The sequence below is a fragment of the Momordica charantia genome (genome assembly GCF_013281855.1).
Source record: "Momordica charantia cultivar OHB3-1 chromosome 3 unlocalized genomic scaffold, Mcharantia_2.0 BLBB01000003.1, whole genome shotgun sequence".
Taxonomy (NCBI): Eukaryota; Viridiplantae; Streptophyta; class Magnoliopsida; order Cucurbitales; family Cucurbitaceae; genus Momordica; species Momordica charantia.
This window is the reverse complement of record NW_028275161.1, coordinates 17,048,349-17,068,450: the sequence shown is the minus strand read 5'-3', so window position 1 is coordinate 17,068,450 and position 20,102 is coordinate 17,048,349. Positions and strand designations below refer to the sequence as shown.

The 20,102-nt window shown below is 34.8% G+C and overlaps 1 protein-coding gene, 1 long non-coding RNA gene and 1 other non-coding gene across 7 annotated transcripts; 1 reads left to right on the top strand and 2 right to left on the bottom strand.

Annotated features, from left to right (window-relative positions):
- Window positions 1-693: 693 nt before the first annotated feature.
- Window positions 694-887, bottom strand: LOC148212482 (U2 spliceosomal RNA). Its single transcript, XR_015790025.1, has one exon. It is a non-coding gene; the product is annotated as a U2 spliceosomal RNA (small nuclear RNA).
- Window positions 888-2,078: 1,191 nt separating this feature from the next.
- On the bottom strand, window positions 2,079-8,385 carry LOC111012671 (malonyl-CoA decarboxylase family protein). 3 transcript variants are annotated; one of them, XM_022286903.2, is made up of 16 exons: window positions 7,983-8,385; window positions 7,422-7,635; window positions 7,213-7,303; window positions 6,944-7,070; window positions 6,645-6,828; window positions 6,291-6,435; window positions 6,120-6,210; window positions 5,657-5,715; window positions 5,491-5,568; window positions 4,980-5,063; window positions 3,872-4,053; window positions 3,644-3,772; window positions 3,128-3,200; window positions 2,844-2,929; window positions 2,572-2,656; window positions 2,079-2,419 (listed from the first exon to the last, which is right to left on the bottom strand). In XM_022286903.2, the coding sequence occupies exons 2-16, from the start codon at window positions 7,514-7,516 to the stop codon at window positions 2,387-2,389; spliced, it is 1,542 nt and encodes a 513-aa protein (XP_022142595.1). In that variant the 5' UTR covers window positions 7,517-7,635; window positions 7,983-8,385; the 3' UTR covers window positions 2,079-2,386. The 3 variants fall into 3 exon arrangements, with proteins under 3 accessions (XP_022142595.1, XP_022142593.1, XP_022142594.1); XM_022286901.2 differs by having other exon boundaries at window positions 7,422-7,522; XM_022286902.2 differs by having other exon boundaries at window positions 7,422-7,498.
- A 1,466-nt stretch (window positions 8,386-9,851) lies between these two features.
- LOC111012687 (uncharacterized) lies at window positions 9,852-19,570 on the top strand. Of its 3 annotated transcripts, none has more exons than XR_015789897.1 (7): window positions 9,852-10,020; window positions 10,164-15,423; window positions 15,610-15,691; window positions 15,831-16,047; window positions 16,116-16,193; window positions 16,289-16,328; window positions 16,429-19,569. It is a non-coding gene; the product is annotated as an uncharacterized LOC111012687 (long non-coding RNA). The 3 variants fall into 3 exon arrangements; XR_015789898.1 differs by having other exon boundaries at window positions 10,164-15,691; window positions 16,429-16,603; window positions 18,318-19,565; XR_002601610.2 differs by having other exon boundaries at window positions 10,164-15,691; window positions 16,429-19,570.
- The last annotated feature ends 532 nt before the right edge of the window (window positions 19,571-20,102 follow it).

Sequence of the window (20,102 nt, the reverse complement as noted above, 5' to 3'; positions counted from 1 at the left end):
CCTCATGGTCCATGTTAGCTGACCTAAGTTTTACGCTTCGGCATACCTGAGTTATCAGCTCAGTCGAGCTCAAACTTTTACATTGGATGTGTGAGTTATCAATCAAGTTGATGAAAGTGTACTTCTGTAGGCATAGCATTTCGACACCATCCACAACAACACATTGCATTTCTCGGGCCGTTGGAGCTTTGTCGGAAGCTCTGCCTATAAATAGAAGACCCCATGCCTCATTTTAAGTACGCAAAACTATGTTCTCCTCAAGAATAGATTGGCGAACATCACTTACTGACTTGAACACTGCTCACTAATAATCTCAGGCTCGTTGAAAAAGCATTTGATCCAATTCTTGACCAAATAGTAAGGTGTTGAGGAATATACACACACATATATATTATATATATGTATATGAAAAATAAAAAGGAAAGATGTATCCCGCACAAAATTAGTTAAAATTTGTATCCCGAAATTAATTAGAAATTTGTGTCGCCAGACCGAGAACCCAACAGAGCACTCGACTTTTGCAAATACAGAATCGAACCATGGTTAGGAATTGCATTAATAAATGTGGTCATTCAAGATACCACCTCAAAAAACGAAGCCCGAAGCCCAAAGCCCAAATGATAATTAGCGATTTGTACTTTCAGCCCAGGTTAGGCAGAACACATACAATAAAAATCATTGAACTATTATTTGGAGGGGTGCGCCGGGCCTGGACTGTAGTGTAAGGCCCAGGCGACGCGTAAGGCCCCAGTAGCAAGCTACTCTGGTGGGCCTTCCCCTAGAAAAATAAATTTAATATCATGTGGGCCGATGGCCCACGTATCAGATATTAAACTGATAAGAACAGATACTACACTTGATCTTAGCCAAAAGGCCGAGAAAGGTATGATTTGAAATGTGGCAGCCCCTTTCCTTTTATACTCTCTTCTCCCCTTCTCCATCTTGAGCCTCGTGGATGTGGGACAAACTGGAGTTTCAGCTCTTCAAACCTCCTCTACAAAAATGTGTATTTTTCAAATTATATGAATTGTACTTTCAATTGTTTTTGTTTTTTGGTATAAAATATATATATTTTTTAATCTCGATCCTCAAAATATATACTGTGATAATTAGGAATGGCAACGAGGCAGGGCCGGGGGGCCATCCCCACCCCATTGGAGAAGCAGGGACGGGGGCGAGGATTCCCCGATCGCGGACGGGTTCCCCGGACAACCCGTCCCCGTTATAAATATATATTTTTTATTTTTAAATTTAAATTTAAATTTTTTTAATTATTTTTTGTTATTATTAGTATAAAAAATGAACAAATAGTAGCTAAATGGGTATTAGATTGAGTTTTTTTAAAATAAAAAAGATTTATAATAGAGATATAAGGCAAATCATATTATACATTCAACCTCCTTACTTAATTGGAATACATCCCTAACAAGTAGGTAATGAATTCGAATCCCCCTGCCCCACTTGTTGTACTAAAAAAACATTTTTTCATACATTTCACCCAAAACCCCTTGATAGAAACAAAAATATAATGTAAAACCTTAAATTAGTTAAATATTAACACTTTCAGTCCCATTTAATAATTTCAATTATTATAAAGTTGTGAAATTATTTTGTAATTCGATTTTGTTGCTATTAACATTTTCAGTCCCATTTAATAATTTTAATTATTATAAAGTTGTGGGGTTATTTTGTGATTCAATTTTGTTGCTTTTCTGGTAAAGATGGTAAGGTTTTTGGCAAAATATCATAAGAGCAATTGAGGTACAATGAGGGGTGTGTTCCCCGACTCCCAAACATTTTAAACTTGGTATGTTATTTGAGTGCTATTTACTTTTGAGAGGGTATTTTGTTGTATAATTGGAGTCGGTCAGAGAATTTTTATAACAATCTTTTTACATAGTAAATTTCTTTTTGGTGGGTTGTGGCTTTTCTCCGATTTGGAATTTTGTACTTAAATTCTTGTGTTGTTATTACTTCTTTTGAATTTGTCCAGTATTTTCTACTTATTCCTACAATAAAAGTAGAGTTTTTCCCCGTAAAAAAACAAGAATAAAGTTTTCAAAGAAAAAAAAACAAGATTAAATAACACTGAGAATATCTATTTAAAAAGAAAAGATGTTAAATATGTAAGAGAATAATAGGGGGAAATGCATATCTAATACAAAGCATACACACAGAATAATATTGAAAGATTATACACACAACAGTCTTTTCCCCAAACCGATGACATATTTTAGAGAAGGCAACACCAGCAAAAGGCCATATCTTATTCTTTAATACTTAATATCCTAACATCCCACAGTATGGTTTGTAGCCACCAGCTGCACTTGAAGAAGCAACAATGGCGGCAGAGAAGAATAACCACCTATTGAATCTTTCAGAAATTCTACTCTGTAGATTCATCGTGCAATTTCTTGGACTAAAAACAAGGGGAAAAAAAGGATGAGATGAAGATTGTCAGTAAACGTAGATGAGCAATTATCCTAATAAGATTGGTCGAGATACACAAAGATACTACTCGGGAGTTGGAGAAATGTCAATATGCATGTCTTCCAGTGACAGAAACTGTACCTTGACGTAACGAAGAATGTCAGGTGAGGAATGTATTTGGCCAGTGCTGAAGTAAGAATTAGCATATTCTTCAATTTTCTCCATCCTATGAAGTCAATTTTCATCAATATTCAGTGTCAGTTTTTCAATCTGAGAATTTTAACACAGTTACAGTACCTGATGTAGAACCAATCCAGTTTCGTTTTATTAATGATATGCATTGTTATCTTGGGCCTATCGAGAGAAGTCATGAAGTGATTAAAGGTGAAAAGACAGGATTCAAAGGAGACTACCTGTAAATATAGTTCACCATGATACCTCCACTTTGAAGAAGGCCTTTTTCGGATCGGTCTGCCATCCAGTTAAGTCTTTCGATCATCTGTTCCATATTAAGAACATTCAGAACAAGCAAATCGTATGATCCATTAGTTCTTTTTGATCCATAACAGTAAAACAACATTTGAAGAACCAGCACACTTCCAAAGATAATAATACATTCAAAGCGATATCAAAAGTTCAGTTATTTTGTAACAATTAACAAAGGAAATAAATCCAAGAGAAATGCTAGATTACGCACTGCTCCATTTTGCAAGTGAAAATTTGCCACAGAATCTAGAGCTTTTCCTCTCTTTTTCTCTTCTACAAGGTACCTAAAATCAATAAAATGGCATACGTAATCCATTAGCTTTTTATTCTATCATGCACAAAACTATAAGAGGTGTTACAATAACACTAAAAATTTCAATTGTATTAATCGTCTCCCTAAACTGAAAAAATTGTCCATGCACAAGTCATCCCAAACTGCAGTAACTATTACAGTCAAAACCTCGAAGTATAGATTGTTACAATCTAACTCCAATTCTTTTAGTTCAATAAAATCTGATTATAACAATCTTATAGCTCAAGGGTTTGATTGTAACCATATTTATAGTTTTGTGGTAGTTTGTGCTTTTTGCGATACATCAGGGTTCACAATTACAACAATTTTGTAAGTTTGGAGATGATGATCAAATTAAAAGTTTGAGGATGTGACTGTAACGACCTCTATAGTTTGGACTTTGGAGTGGTTTTTGCAAATTTCCTAATTCTATACCTGGCACACAAGCGCATTAAAGGGTGTTTTAATGCTGAAAGCAATTTCGTCGAACTAGTCCACCCATGGTTTGACAATGTCAATAACTTCAACATCACCTCCATGCCATTCTTTCCAGTGACAAATTCTCTGCAAGATGCCAAGGAAAATGTCAGTGTTTTTGTGGAAATTTCACTACCATTCTTTTAGAGGCTGGAAATGAATTGAATGATTTATGAATTTGTTTACTGTGATGATTCAAGGAGCACTCTCTCCTCCTCCGGTTCAAGAATATTCTCCCAGAAAGTGGAAGCAGATTCATTTCCGGATGAACGCGATGCAACCTCTTTTTCGGCTAGATTTGATTGAGATGCCAACTTTGGTAAAAGCCAATGCATGAAACCTGGGATAGGACTTAGAGTTGCGAATGTCTGCAGAAAATATAACTCCAAAATTAGTGATTAATCCAAGCAAACAACTAAGTAATAGTGTGATTTAACGGCAACGGCAAGTGAAGCTTTAGAAAACAATCATCGAATTTTCAACCATCAAACGCATGAAGAGATGACTTGTAATTGCTCTATTAAACTGCATATCTATCAACCTGAAGGAATTTGTTGATGCACATGTTAGGATCCCAAATACAAGAACCTAACTAAATCATTATATTACAAATCAAAGAGAAATTACAATATCGATAGCCTTTTGAGAGGGTCATCTCTCTCCGAAAGAACTCTCTCAAGTTCCTTACACAAAACTATTCTCCAATTCTCCAAGATATCCTTCTCCTCTCCCTACTACCCTTATTTATAACAACTCACCCTAACTAATCACCATTCTAATTACCATACTACCCCTTCATACTAACAAACTAATATTCCCCTATACCCCTAATAGGACTCTCACAGCACATATCAAAATTTTATAGCCCAAAATATCCCTTTAGTTAAACTCCTTTGTACCCTCTTCTCGTTCCCTTTTGTCTCTCATCCACCTCCTTACTCTCATTCTGACTCTCTCTTCAACTTCATTTGCAGAGAGAGATGGACAAATTTTAAATTTAGTGATCAAAGTCAGAATGGGTGACAGAAAAAATTAGATGAGAGAATAAAGAACGAAACCTCCTCCATAGTCACATCCTACAGCCTAATAGCCTATAGATACCACCATCCAAATTAACTTCAAATGTTACAAAATTCAAGCAGAGCATCAATGGTCAAAGAAATATCAAAGGTACAGAGTTCAGGGAGGGCTGCTTTCCATACATAACATTATTCTCATGAGGTCTAGGCTTCTAGCAGAAAAATTTTACTTCAAAACTTCCATGCTCTGGCCAAATAATCGAGAGAATACATACACTGATATATGCCATGTCTCTCTTCACAAGTGTTATTACTCGTTTAATGAGGAACTTCCCAAGATTGATTCCTGATAAGCCAGGCTGCAGAGTTTCAAAAGTATCAGAATGTGAACAAATAGATTGCCATCAACATGAAGACCAAATCAACCATTTTTCAGAGAAAGCAAAAAGGGAAACCTTGATAGTCAAGTAAAAAAATCTAACTCCCCGAGAATTGTGACATATGAAGAATGAACCAAATATTGTAAGCCTCTTGTTAGCTAATCATACTGATAAACTATAAACATGTCTAATTTTCTAAATTGTGTTTTTATATTACAAGTTTTAACTAAGAAAATGAAAAGAAGTGGAAAATAACACATTCTTTAAACAGTATATTGATATGTTCTTAAAATGGAAAATGCAACTGGCGTCCTACTGATCTTGCATTTGAAGAGGACAATATAGTAAACGCCTTCCCAAAACATTTTAGATCAAACAGTATATTAACTTTGAAACTTATTTATACCTTTGTAGAGGATATAGAATAAAACAACGCACAGGTTGCTTCACTTTCAGGTATTGGGGGATCGTCCCACAAAACTTCCTACCAAACAAGAAACAAATGTATAAGTATAATGCTAATAACAAAATAAATAAATAATAAGCTTAGATCATAGATGCAAGGAAATAACCTGTACTGTCTGAGCCACATTTTTCAACAGTGCAACTTCAATAAAAATAAGAGGTTCACCTGGAGAAAACCTTGGTATTATAATTTATAACATGAAGTTAGCACTGCAACATAATTCCACTATTGTTCTGTACCTAACCCTATAATTTCTGCCTAATATGACTGCCCTGGCCACAAATGCACGATAGACAATGGATAGAATGCAATCTTCATTATGTTGAGCACTTGAGCTTAAATCTTCATTATTTTAATAATAATGCAATCTCCATCCAAATAATGCAAACGACCAATCGAAAATTTTCCAACTTAAGTACAAACATAACAAATACCATGATTTCCAAATCCGGAAAGTTTTTCAAAGGGATGATTTGATAATACTTGTATCTTAAATATAATCAGCCGATGACACAGGCTATGACTAGCTGCAATAACCAAAAGCTGCACAAGGGAAAGGGGGAGTAAACCTGGTATCGCTGGGTGTAGATATCCAAAACAACGTCGACCAACTCCTAGCCTTCTCTTAAGATCAATAAGATTGCTGATTGGATGCACAGCCTGTGGAAGGGTTTGAACAAGTAAGCAAAATATACGACAAAAGATATCATATAAGAGTGACTAATGGAAGAAAATTACACCTCATAAGCTACAATTTTCTCTAGTAAAGAAGCAGGGTCATCCCAAGTTATTTGGTGAAGCTCCAAGACAGCAGGACTGAGCCACATGCCGAGTTTCTCCTTTAAGTAGGCATCCAGTGCTCTCAAAGACGCAATGTTTTCCTCTCTAATAATATAAAGTCACAATATTATCCCTGACAGATGTGTTTGTAGTTTTAGATCATCTACTACCAGTTCACTATTTTTAATTATTTGAAAAAACCTTGTTATAAAAGTCTCTTTAAATGGCTACACGTGTCATTGGGTATATAGTTAAACTGAAATTAGATAAACCCATCAAGATGAAATAAAACATAACATCAATCATAATCTTACGCAAGTACAGAGAGAATATCAGCTCGTAGAATGGACAAGAACCCCAGCCCACCAGGATGTGTGTTAAGTCGCTCAAAAAGAACTTCATATGTTGGTTTCAGAGCATGCCTCAAATTTTGCTCAAGATGGTAGAAAGCAGAAAGTGGGGCTTTATCGTCTTGACCAACAGATCGTGCATTCTCACCTGAAGCCAAGAACTACGGATCCAAATCAATCTTCAATTCTATATCTACCATCATGAAACACATATAGGTGCATGTTTACAAATGTTCTGTGAAAGAAAACAAAACTAGTCTTACCACTAGGAAGTTCAAGATCAAGATATTGCTTCATCAGATCACGAACTTGCGTTCTATTGAAGTCATACTCTTTGGCAAGCATGAGAAGCAACTTCCTGCGGTTCTCAGGGGAGAGACTGAAATAGCCCTAAGTAATTAAGAGGGAACTGGGAACATGAATGTTACAAACACAAGAATAATCACATCCAAAAGCAAATCGTGAGTTTAACATGATTATATAATAAGAATTGCGTAGAAATTAAACACTCTAGTTACATTTATAGACTTGCCTTCGAAAAATCATTAAGCACGTCATCTAGACCTTCCATTTTCTTCATAGAAATGACCAAATGCATCCATCCACGAACAATATCAAAATCTCTGACAACATTGATCATAAATCAACTTTAGCTTGTCGGGCACAAAAATAAGTGGCGGTACAGCAGTCTGGACAAGAAAATATATAACTTTTACATTCGAGTACATCAAATTTCAAAACCTTTCTGTGTTGCCTGAGATCTTGAGCTGTTTTTTGTTTTCGTCCGGGAAATGTTCCATTACACGTCCTCTGGAATCCTGTGAATTAAGTTGCATCTGATTCTGTATCAAGAAATCATAAAACCTGTTTACGGCACTATATTTCTCAGTTCAATTATCCTGAATCATCAACAACTTTGAGAGTAACTCGAGTTCAGAATACTGCGACGCCCCCCCTAAACGAAACCAATATAGGAAGAGAAATCACATTACAGTTTAGCATAAAATCACTCAAACTCAATCCGACCATTAAAATGAAGAACCTGAGATATTAACTAGAATTATAGCTGAAAATCAATTGAACTCAACCCCAAAATTAATTTTTAAAAAATTAACATAGAGAGTCGAACATACAGTATGAAGAGGGATAGAGACAAACTACAATTATAGCTTAAAATCACTCCAACTCAAACCAACCATCAAAATAAAAATAAACCCAGAGAAATTAAACTAGGATTATAGCTGAAATTGACTTGAATTCAACCCCACAATCAAAAAAATGAACGTAGAGAGACGAGCATACAGTGAGAGGGGATAGAGAGAGCTTGGTGAGATCGTTGTTAGGTCTCATCCTGGTTCGCATCAAAATTGCCAACCCTTTTTTGTTCATACTTAAAAGATCCGATCGAAACTTCAAACAAGACCCGCGAAGAGATTGAGAGGGACGAAGGTCGTTATCCTTGTTTGTCTCTGGATTCGTTCGGATTTCGTATTCAACGACTGAGTCATTTCCTTCTCGCTCAAAGCCCCGAGGGACTTGAATTCTTACCTCAGCAAGTAACCAAATATCCGTTCATAAGAGATTGCCTTCGAATTCACGGCATTTCATGCGTTCCTCTCCCAATAATTCAGGAGAAATTCGGTTGCCCTCCCATCTCCAACCAAAAATTAGATAAAAAAAAACAGTCTTGTGAACTAATTTTTGCTCTCTCTCTCTAATATACCATGTCATGGCATTAAATATCGTGGATCGATTGGAGTAGTAAATCCACCTTTCATCGTATTCAAACGAATTCCGAATATACAAAATATTATTAATATATATGTGATGTTAATATTAATTATTTTTAACTTATCTTTGAAATGGTTATCTCAAATTATATTGCTTCAAAATATGTTTCGATACAATTGTTGTCTAAGAAAATATACGTTACTCCTAAATAACGGCTGTTATATTTTAATTACTGTTGAGTTGGGTTTGTTTTGGTAATTATATTAATTATATTGAGACAACCAATATTTGTCCCCTCAAATTATATATGGTCTCGTAAAATATAGATCCTTTAAATATTTGCCTCCAAATATATGTAGCCTCGAAATTTATGTAGTCTTGTTGCCTTAAAATAACGGTTGCTTCAAAACTTTCTCTTCGTTGCCTACAAACTATATGTTTGAGTGGTTTTCTTCATCTCATTACATTATTTGTAAGTGTATAACAAAGTTTTATTTTAGTACGTTTAAATAGTTGCATCTTTGCAAGCCGAACCTCCATTAATGTCCCTTTTTTTTAAGGTAAAGAAATTTAATCCCTGTTTCTAAATTATTATATTATGCCAATACTTTGTTTACTTTTCTTATTGTATATCAGTGTTTTTCAATATTGTATCATGTGGTATGCAGTGCGAAGGCATAATTTTATGTCAAAAGGATTCAAATGTAATTAAATTTATTTTATTGCCATTATAGTACTTTTCTAACATTATATAAATAATTTATTCAATATAAATAAAAAAATCATAAGGATATTTTAAAAACAGCTTTTGGAACAAACAATTATAAAATTAATAAATACTATTTACAAACTAGATACTTACATTACATATTTATTTATTAATATTTTGACAAAACCAATTTAATATTGTATAAACTTTGTAAGATATAAATAATTTAATTTATATTATTGTTCCATAAATTTAGGGAAAAAATTCCATAAATACCATTTATGAGAAAAAGACAAAAGCAAGAATCTAAATAGTAACCACGTCTGCTTTTTCAAATATAACACTTTTCATTAAAAAAAAAACTGAGGTCCAATTTAAAAATGATAATCTACCCAAATGATATACAATATGTAATATATATGTGGTATACTATTGATATGAGTGTGTCCGATATACTTACGATATATGTGTGATATATATCTAATATACTACTGATATGAGTGTCTGTTCAATATGAATGAAGTAAAAATTATTACTATATTTAAAAATTTTAAAAATAAATTACATAATTTAAAATACATAAAAGATTTTTATTATCTACTCCAATTCTGGGAGTGTTTCTTTAAACGATTTACTCAAGAGAAAAAAAAAGAAGCATTATTTGCTAGAAAAGTGTAGTTAAAATTAAATTATTATTTAAAAAACAAATTATAATTTTGTTTCAGTTAACTTCGTCTTCACGCAAGCCAGTGGGCATCAGTCTTTTTAGTCTCTTCAAACCCTGGTTTGAGAAACGTCTCCTCAGACCCTCGTTTCTCTCCCTCTCCCGCGTTTTTCTTCTTCTCAGTTGCAACGCCTTCTCTCGTCGGCGGCGTTCAGTTCCCGGAGTTATCTATCCAGGTTCGATTCTCTCTTCCGACTTCAATTATCGGTTTCCGGCTAGGGTTTTCTTCTCTCTCTCACTCAATCTCGCTTAATATCCGTCGATTATCGGGATTGGAAGTACAGGAAACCAGATCGTAATTCTCTTCTTGGTTCTGTAGGTTCGTAATGACTCTGCTCTCGATTTTGTGGGTTCGTAATCGCTTGGTCCTCGATTCGGAGCGTTCTTGATCATCACTAAATTATCAATTTGTGCTTTAGTATGCTTTTGTAATATTTTCTACGAGTTTTACCCATGGATTTTTTTTCAAGTAATTGAAATTCTGTGCCCTAACCCTAATCTTAAACTTACCCGATCGTAGGGGCTTCCGAATGTTGCATCTTCTCTCAGGTTTTTCCCCAATTTTTTTTCCCTGTTCGAAACTGGTTCCAAATATATAATCAATGGTGATTATGAATAATCCTCGAATTTTAATTGCTTCTATTGATAATCCAAACTGTAATTGACCATCAAATCTTCGAAACTCACAGTTGCGAAACCCTAACCCTTTTGAGTTCGTATACCTCTGTTATCCAGCCTCAAACTCTCTTGCCTATAGTCTAATTAAATTATAATTAAATTCTTATTTATTAATTCAAAAATTTCACACATATCCACAATTTTCTTGATTTTCGAAATACATTTCTTATATATTTAGATATCATACTAAAAAATAATTATTATAGCCTAATTAAACCATTATTAAAATTGCATAGATACCTGCAATTTGCTCGATTTTTTCTGAAAATTTTGCATCGATATCCCTCTGTTCTACTGTCCTCTATTTTTTTAATGTTTATTTATTTTTTTAAAATTAAGATTTGTATTTCTAGAAGAGAAAATTATGGATTTTCTTTTTAATATTTGACGATTTAGTAAAATATATATATTTTTCTTTATATAAATAATATTGCTTAAATAAATTTAATAAATACTTGATTTAAACCGTAATAATAAAACATTTTAACCAACAATTAATTATTATATTTTAGGTAGCTTATTCTCCACGCAGGCTAACGCTATAAATGTGGGTCTGACATCTCATTTTATTATTCTTCTTTTCTGTGGTTTGCTTCACTCGTACATCTCCTTCTCCGCCTTCTTCTTTCGTATCTGTTCATCGGCTTCTCTCGTCGACGGCATAATCAGTTCCCAGGTTCGCTTATCCATTTCGATTTCATTTATCGATTTCTATTTGCCATTCGTTTTGCGATTACGAAAACTATCGATTCTTACCGTCTAGGGTTTTCTCCACTCTCTCACTCGATTAACCCACTTTCTTAAAATCTTTCGGGTTTCTTGTGAGAAAGTGATTCGGTATCTTCTCCATCTCTTTCAGATCGCTCTCTTCTTGCGGAAATTTCCCCCCACTTCACTTTTGGCTGAAACTGGTACCAAATACGTCGAGATTCCATATTCTGTCGGCCCACAAAAATTTTGAGACCCATTCCGCCCGCCTCTCGAAACCCTACCCTCTCGAATTTGTATCCGTTTCCGTTTCCGTTTCCCGGACCCCGCCTATTGAAAATTAAGCAAGACGTTTGAACTATCGCTGTCGCTGCTGTGGTTCAAGGGTTGTCTCCCAATTTTCCATTCTTTACTAATTTTGTTTTTTAGCTATGAAATCAATAGCGTATAATGTTTCAACATTCCAAATTCAATGATTTATTAGGAAATTATTGTTTCCAGAATGGGACCAATTAGACTAAATGCCAGTTGTTGAAAAACAAATGAGGAGATTCCGCATAACTTTTTTTTACGTCTCCAATATAGATCATTATGCAAAAGCAAGCCACTCTGCCCTGTCTCAGCATCTTATTATGACCACCTTTTTCCATAGTTCTTTCTTTCTGTAAGAATGTTGTTGTATGGCTATACATAATCTCATTTCGTCACGTGACATGTTCATTCATGGCGTTTTTGCTTTATGATATAACTTTTGGTGCCCTCTTGAGAGATTGAAGCTGGAGTACATAGTTCGTGGTGAGCGGAAAAACCTATTAAACTAATCAAGGTCCGAAAGGTTTTTGGTAAGGAAATTTTGTCAACATTCTTGCCACTGCTTCGTTTAAGGTCATTTACTTTCTATGCTTATGATACACAGAACGGTTGATAATTTTGAGCGGTTCCTCAACGATCTGCAACCGTTCTATGCATCCCTTTGGACACAGTAAGTGGCAATTGCTTGTGTAGGTTACCGAGTATATTGACATAGTTCTCGAAATATTTGTAGATGTAACAGTTGCCTCAATGTAATGGTTGCTCCAATATATTTGGTCCCTCGAATATATGTTGCCTCTAAATAACGAATATTTCTCAAAAAAATATGTAGCCTTGATATCCTCGATATAAAACAGTTGCCTGATAAACTCTTTCAATCCTCGATATAAAACAGTTGCCTGATACAACAATTGCTTCGATGCCCCAAAAATATATGTTGCCTCAATAACAGTTGCCTTGATACCCAAAAATATATGTTGCCTCGATAACAGTTGCCTTGATGCCTCAAAAATACATGTTGCCTCGATATCCTTGATATAACAGTTGGCCCGATGCCCCATTAATATATCTTGTCTCGATATACTAAAAGTATATGTTGTCTCAATGTCCCAAAAAAAACTGTATAACAGTTGCCTCGATGTCCCAAAAAATAACTGTATAACAGTTGCCTCGATGTCCCAAAAAATAACTGTATAACAGTTGCCTCTATATAACGGATGTCTCGACATAACGGATGCCTCGACATAACGTTTGCCTCGCCATAACGGGCCTCGATGTCCAAAACATCAGTTGCCTCGATGTCCAAAAAATCATAGTTGCTTGGATGCCTCGATATAACGGATGCCTCCAAGTAATGGTTGCTAACAATTATATCAAGCGACCAATTTATTTGGTTCCCCACCTCGATGTCCCAAAAATATATGTTGCCTCGATGTCCTAAAAATGACTGGCTTCGAGGTCCCAAAAAATAACAATTGCCTCGATGTCCCAAAAAATAACAATAACAGTTGCCTCGATGTCCCAAAAAAATAACAGTTGCTTTGATATAACGGTTGTCTCGATATAATGGTTGCCTCGATGTCCCAAAAATCACGGTTGTCTCGATATAACGGTTGCCTCGATATAATAGTTGCCTCCAAAAATATATGTTGGCTACAAGTAATGGTTGCTAACAATTATATCAAGCGACCAATTTATTTGGTCCCTCGAATATATGTTGCCTCCAAATAACGTTTATATATATTCTAAAAAAATATGTAGCCTTGAAACAGTTGCCTCGACGTTCCAAAAATATATGTTGCCTCGATGTCCCAAAAAATAACAGTTGCCTCGATATAACGGATACCTCGACATAACGAATGCCTCGATATAATGGTTGCCTCCAAAAATATACGTTGGCTCCAAGTAATGGTTGCTAACAATTATATCAAGTGACCACTTTATTTGGTCCCTCGAATATATGGCCCTCTAAACAACGTCTATATATATATTATCAAAAAATATGTAGTCTCGAAAGAGTTGCCTTAAGACATTTATGTAGCTTCAAAATAATAACAGTTGCATCGATATAATTCTTGTCTCTAAATAATTGTTGCCAACAATTGCATTGGGACAACCAATATTTGGTCCCTCAAAATACATGTTGCCTTGTAATAGTTGCCTCAGAATTTGTACAATTTCAAAATAAGCAGTTGCTTCGATATATAATTGTTGCCTCAAAATATCGGTGGCCTAAAAAGTATGTCGCTTCTGGATAATGGTTGCCAACGTATGTGTCTCCTCGAAATAACGGTTGCATTGGATATATATTGCCTTGAAATATGATCAGTTTCCTTAAAATATATATTGTCTCGAAAAATATGTAGCTTGAAACGGATGTCTTGGAATTTATGTAGCTTTAAATCAACCGTTAATAAAAAATATATGTCGCCTCCGGACAATGTTTGGCAATAATTATAGCGATTTGGTCCCTCGAAATGCATTAGTTGCCATGTTGCTTCACTCGAAGTATATGTTGCCTTGGAATATATGTTTCTTCGAAATAATTTGGCATAATTAACTCTTCTCAATACTGGTTGTTTGAATATAATATTGTCTTGAAATATTTTGTTGTCTCAAAATATTGGTCTTTCTCAATGCAACTGTTGATATGGTTAAATGTAAGTTTTATTGAACAATTCTCCTTTGCTCTATAAATGACCAGAAACCAATTTATAAAGATGTCAATGTAATTCCAAGTGTGCTATAATGAACAACTGCGTGGAAATGAACATTACTCGCAGCATATTGTCACAGTAAGATTTGCTTGTTCTCTGAAATTCTCTTATTTTATTTAATATTGGCGGAATGTCCTTCACTTTTTAACATTTTAACTATTGTTCTTCATAGTCACACATCATATATCATAGCTCTTCTTAAGTAATATTTCTATAGTTGGTATGGACGATCTATGAAAAGAAGTTATCAGTTCTTAAACCAGTGCCCAACCTTAAACTACTTAAGCTATATATGTGCTTGCCTTTTAATTTGGTGGGTTCTTTGCCTTGGTCCTTTTTTATTGTTATTTGTGAGTAAAATAGCTTAAGAACTTTGCCTTTGTCAGATGAGTTTCTCCAGCCAAATGAATACGTAGTTGATTTGTTGGATCAGTTTGCTAAGGTTTTCTTTTGCGTTCACTTGGGTCTTTGATCAAATACCTCAGGTTTTTGAAATGGGCATATCAACTTTTGTTTCAAGACGGCCTTTGGTTTCATTTAGATGTGAAGTATTTGGAGTAGAAAACTGTTTTATATCTTTTGGGTTATTCATGAACTAGATAAGGCAAAAGAAGCCATAATAGTGGAGTGTCTAGAAATTTCAGGTAATTGACGAACCACAAGACCGTATGGAGTTCTGAATATTTTAAATTTGAGTTGTTCATGTCTTTCTTTATGAGTTTTTAAACTTCTATGCTATTTTTCTCCAGCAGTGCTCGAGTAGTTTTCTTCTTCTCACCACATTCTCGGTTAGTATATTACAGTTCTGGTGTATTGAAATTGCTACATCTTTTACATAATTGGAAGCATGACATCGATTAATGTCCTTTTCTTAAGAGGTAAAGAAATTTAAGTTCTTGGCTGTTTCCAAATTATTTTATTATGTCAATACTCTGTTTACTTTTCTCTCGTTGTGTTGTTTTTTCCTTAACCATAGTGTTGTTTTCTTGTTCTTCTCTCATATTCAGAGCATAACAATATATTTTTCATTATGGAAAATGAATTCCTTTGTTGACAGATGAAATTTAGCATAGATAATATCTCTAAAGTTGGCACAGGAAATATTGAAATTGTGAGTCAATCATCATGGTCGATATCTCCATGAGAATAAGTGCCATTGTCATGGTAAGACTTGTTTGTTCACTAAATCTCAATCCTTTCAGGATGTTAACTCTATACATTATGAAAACTTGTATTATTTATTGTTAAGCTCTCTCAAATTTGAGGTATTTTATTTTCTTTGATTTTCCTTAACTCAAGAATCTAGATTTGTTTTTGCTCATTCTATTATTGGGTTTTTTTTGCGTCCAGAACATTCTTTGCTTTCTGAGACTTGGTCTGAGATTTCTAAGTTGGGTATCTCAACTATATTAAAGCTCTTCTCGAATTTGAGGTATTTATTTCATTTCATTCTCTTCTTTCTTCAAGAATCTTAATTTTTTTTTTCTCTCATTTCGCTTTTAGGCCGTCCTTCTATCTCAATCTTTTGCAGAACGTTCTTAATTTTCTGACACTTGTTTTTTGATTTCTAGGTGGGGTACCAACTATTGTTTAAGCTCTTCTCAAATTTGAGGAAGTATTTATTTCATTTCACTCTTTCTTTCGTCAAGAATCGTAACTTCTGTTATCTCTCATTCTATTTTTGTATTTGTTCGTTCAATCTTTGCAGAACATTATTTACTTTCTGACGCTTGTTTTGTGATTTCTAAGTTGGATATCAACTATATTTAAGCTCTTCTCAAATTTGAGGTATTTGTTTCGTTCAATTCTCTTCTTCCCTCGAGAATCTTAATTTTAATCATCTCATTTTGTTTCAGGTTTTTAGCACAATCTTTGCAGAGCCGACCCTTGTTCTTTTATTTCTAAAGGGCTCCCAATTATTTCTCAAATTTGAGGTATTTATCTCATTATCTAATTATGTTTCTTCGTTTTTTCATTCATTCTTTACGGAACATTCTTTACTTTTGGACACTTGTTTTGTAATTTCTAGGTTGCATATCAATTATATTTTATCTCTTCTCAAATTTGAGGTATTTATTTCCTTGCATTCTTTCTTTTTTCTGGTGAGTCAGTTCTTTAATCTTTCTAACGATCATAACCAATTCTTATTTGATCTTATCTATTTTCCAGACTTCAACAGCCCAATAAGATTCCAGTTTCATTTGCAACTTGCAGACTTTCTCCAATCCAAGACCCGTAATCTTGAGAAGGTTAGCGTAATTTTCTTGTTGGTTTGTCAGGTTCGTAATCGGCCGGTTCTCGAATTGGAGGGGTTCTTAAGCCCTAGATTCTCTCAACTTGGCAGGTAATTAATTGAAATCTGGGCCTTTTTGCATCTTCTCTATGGTTTTCACCATTTTTTTAGGGGTTTTGCAGAATCCTCAAATGTTAATTGCTTCTGTCGAGAATCCAAACTTTATAAACCCATAAAAAGAAACGAAAAAATAACTCATATGACCCTCCAAAGTTTCCAATGTGCTCAAATAATCCACCCCTCAAAAATTGTTTTGAATGACCCAAATATACTTTTTCAGAATTGTCAGTGGAATTAAATGTACCAAACTACCCCTCAATTATAGCGTCAATTCTCGGGCTTAAACGTGATTTTCCCGACCGTAAGCGTGATAATGATAACTAATTCTCGGGCAGAATCGCATTTTTCCCGTCCGAGAATTGGCCGAAATGCTAATTTTGGGTTGTTTATGGGCGAGAATTGGCGAGAAGTTAGGTTGACTTACAATGAATTCCAGGCCGTTAACTGGTATTATTTCGCCCGAGAATTTAAGGTTTTCCAATTAATCAAACAACCACTTCTCATCTGTGCACTTCAGCAAACCAGTCTTCTTCATCTGTGCACTTCGTACTCAGCTTTGCAGATAACAAAAAGAATATTGTACATTGAAAGTAACTCTTCCATCTGACCACATAGTTTGTTTGTAGCTGAGTAAGATTTCTACACAAACGAGGTAGGTGAAATGTCATTTACAAAGAATGGTCTATTTTTGTGTTTTTCGTCTCTGAAGTCTCACATTTATATGTCTACCCTTTTGTTTTTTGTTTATTTGGAAACGTTTGAGTGCATCTTTGTGGTTTTTATTCTTCCTTAGAGAACGACATGTTTGGGGCATGTACTCTGTATTTTTCCATGATTCTCGGGCGAAGTTAGGGTTATTCACGGTCGGAAATGACAATATAATATGAGTTTCTCGGGCGAGAATCATATTGTATACGGGCGTGAATTCTCGCCCGAACGACAATAACTTCCGTCCAAGAACGTCGAAAATTTCGAATTTCGAATTTTGAATTCCTCTCTTTTCACATGCAGGATGCCTCGCCTATTTGTTAGCTATGGGGGTAGTTGGAATGAGTCACAATTTCAATTTATTTTCACGGGCGAGAACGGGCCCCGAGAAAGTTGACAGATCCTACATCTCCAACAATTTCAATTTATTTCGCCCGAAATGCCCCGGGAATGTAGAGTGTTACTTATCGTCTGTAAAAATTCTCGGGGCATTTCGGGCGAAATAAATAAAAGAGGATTTCCAACACACCATGGCCGAAATGCCCCGAGAATTTATCCAACCGATAACTAATACTCCAACTGCATATCCACCACGCCCGAAAGACCCCGAGAATTCATAAATTCCCAAATCCGTAACCTAATTTGCCCGAAAACCACCGAGAAATCATCAAATTCCTAAGAACAAACTCCAAAACGTTGGCAATCCTAAACTATTTCGCACGAAACCCACCGAGAATTCTCCAGATTCTAAACAATCGAAGCCCTAACCCACTTCCTACGAAATAACCAACGACAGTCATCTTCAACCTCCCATACACCTCAAACAACCAGAATACTCGCCGGAAACTAAAACCCCTAAAAATATAAGATGAAATCGATGGAAAAAAACGTAATCGAAAAGGAAAACAAGAAATAAACAAAATGAAATCGAACCTTCAATGTCCACGCTACTTTCAAAACGAAATGGAACGTCTAATCGAAGCTTTCTGTGTTGAAGGAAACGGAGGGAATCGAAGAGGATAAGAAGAAGAAGACGAAGCAAAAACGAATGGGAAAAGAAGAGGGGGAAAGGCCCACGGTTGGTTTTTTTGACTTTAGGGGTACAAATGTAATTTTATTCTTATTCAGATGCAAAGTAAGATTTCTGCCCCCTCTACTTTTGACCTTCTTCAAAGGATTTACTGGTTATCTTCATGAGTTTTTTTAAAACTATGGTTGCTTTGAAACTTTAATTTCCAAAATTAAGTTTTTTTCTTTTAATTTAAAAAATACAGGTTTTAAGATATTTTTCTTTTTAACTTTAATGATTTTTTTTCCTTTTCTGCTGCGTTGGCATTTTGGTTGTCTTGATACTAGTTGCCTCAGAATAATTGTTGCCGAACCACCAATATTTAACGGTTGATTCATAATATATTTGGTCCCTAGTCTTTTGAAAGAACGGTTGATTCCTAATATATTTGGTCCCTTGAATGAACGGTTGATTCCTAATGTATTTGGTCCCTTAAAAGAACGGTTGATTCATAAATATGTTTGATCCCTCAAAAGAACGGTTGATTCCTAATATATTTGGTCCCTTGAAAGATTGGTTGATTCATAATATATGTTTCTCCCAAATAAGGAAAATATATAGCCTATGTAGCATTAAGATAGTTGCCTTGGAATTTATGTAGCCTCAAAATAAGGGAGGTTGCCAACAATTACAGTGAAGCAACTAATATTTGGTCTCAAACTATATGTTGCCTTGAAATAACAGTGTCAGAATATACGTAGCCTCGAAATATTTGTCTCATAATATATGTAGCCTTGAAATAGTTGTCTCGGAATTTATGTAGCCTTTGAAATAGTTGCCCTAACAGTTGCCTAAAAATATATGTTCCCTCCCTATAATGGTTGCCAACAATTATATCGAGGCAACCAACATTTGATCTCTTGAAATATATGTTGTCCTAAAGTAATGATTGTGTTGGAAAATATGTAGCCTGGAAATAGTTACCTCGAAATTTATGTAGCATCCCAAGTAATGGTTGCCAACAATTACATTGAGGCAACCAATTTTTGGTCTCTTGAAATATATGTTGTCTCGAAATATATGGTGCTCCAAAATAATGATTGTGTCGGAAAATATGTAGCCTCGAAATTGTTGCCTTGGAATCTATGATGTAGCCTCAAAATAATGGTTGTCTTGATAATTGTTTCCTCAATCGCCTAAGACACGTATGTTGCCTCCAAATATATTTGGTTGCCAACAATTGTATATATTGAAATAATGGTTGTCTTGAAATTCATGTAGCCTCCAAATAATGGTTGCTATATGTTGCTCCAAGTATTGGTTGCCAACAATTATATTGAGACAACCAATATTTGGTCTCTAAAAATATATGTTGTCTCGAAATATATGGTGTTCCAAAATAACGATTGTGTCGGAAAATATGTAGCCCCGAAATTGTTGCCTTAGAATCTATGATGTAGCCTCAAATAACGGTTGACTCGATAATTGTTTCCTCAATTGCCTAAAACAGTGTGTTGCCTCCACATAATGGTTGCCAACAATTTTATATATTGAAATAATGGATACCTTGGAATTTATGCAGCCTCAAGATAACAATTGCCTAAAATGTATATGTTGCCTCCGAGTAATGGTTGTCAATCATTATATTAAGCCAACCAATATTTGGTCCCTTGAAATATGTCTCAAAAAATGTGGTGCCCCAAAATGATGATTGTGTCGGAAAATATGTAGCCCTAAAATAGTTGCATTGAAATCTATGTAGCCTCAAAATAA

Coding starts and splice junctions, on each gene's coding strand:
- LOC111012671 (XM_022286901.2), bottom strand. CDS start 8,069: ATGAACAAAAAAGGGTTGGCAATTTTGATGCGAACCAGGATGAGACCT. Junction 6,211..6,290: donor AGAAAATTGTAGCTTATGAG/GTGTAATTTTCT, acceptor ACCCTTCCACAG/GCTGTGCATCCAATCAGCAA. Junction 5,716..6,119: donor TCTACACCCAGCGATACCAG/GTTTACTCCCCC, acceptor GGTTTTCTCCAG/GTGAACCTCTTATTTTTATT.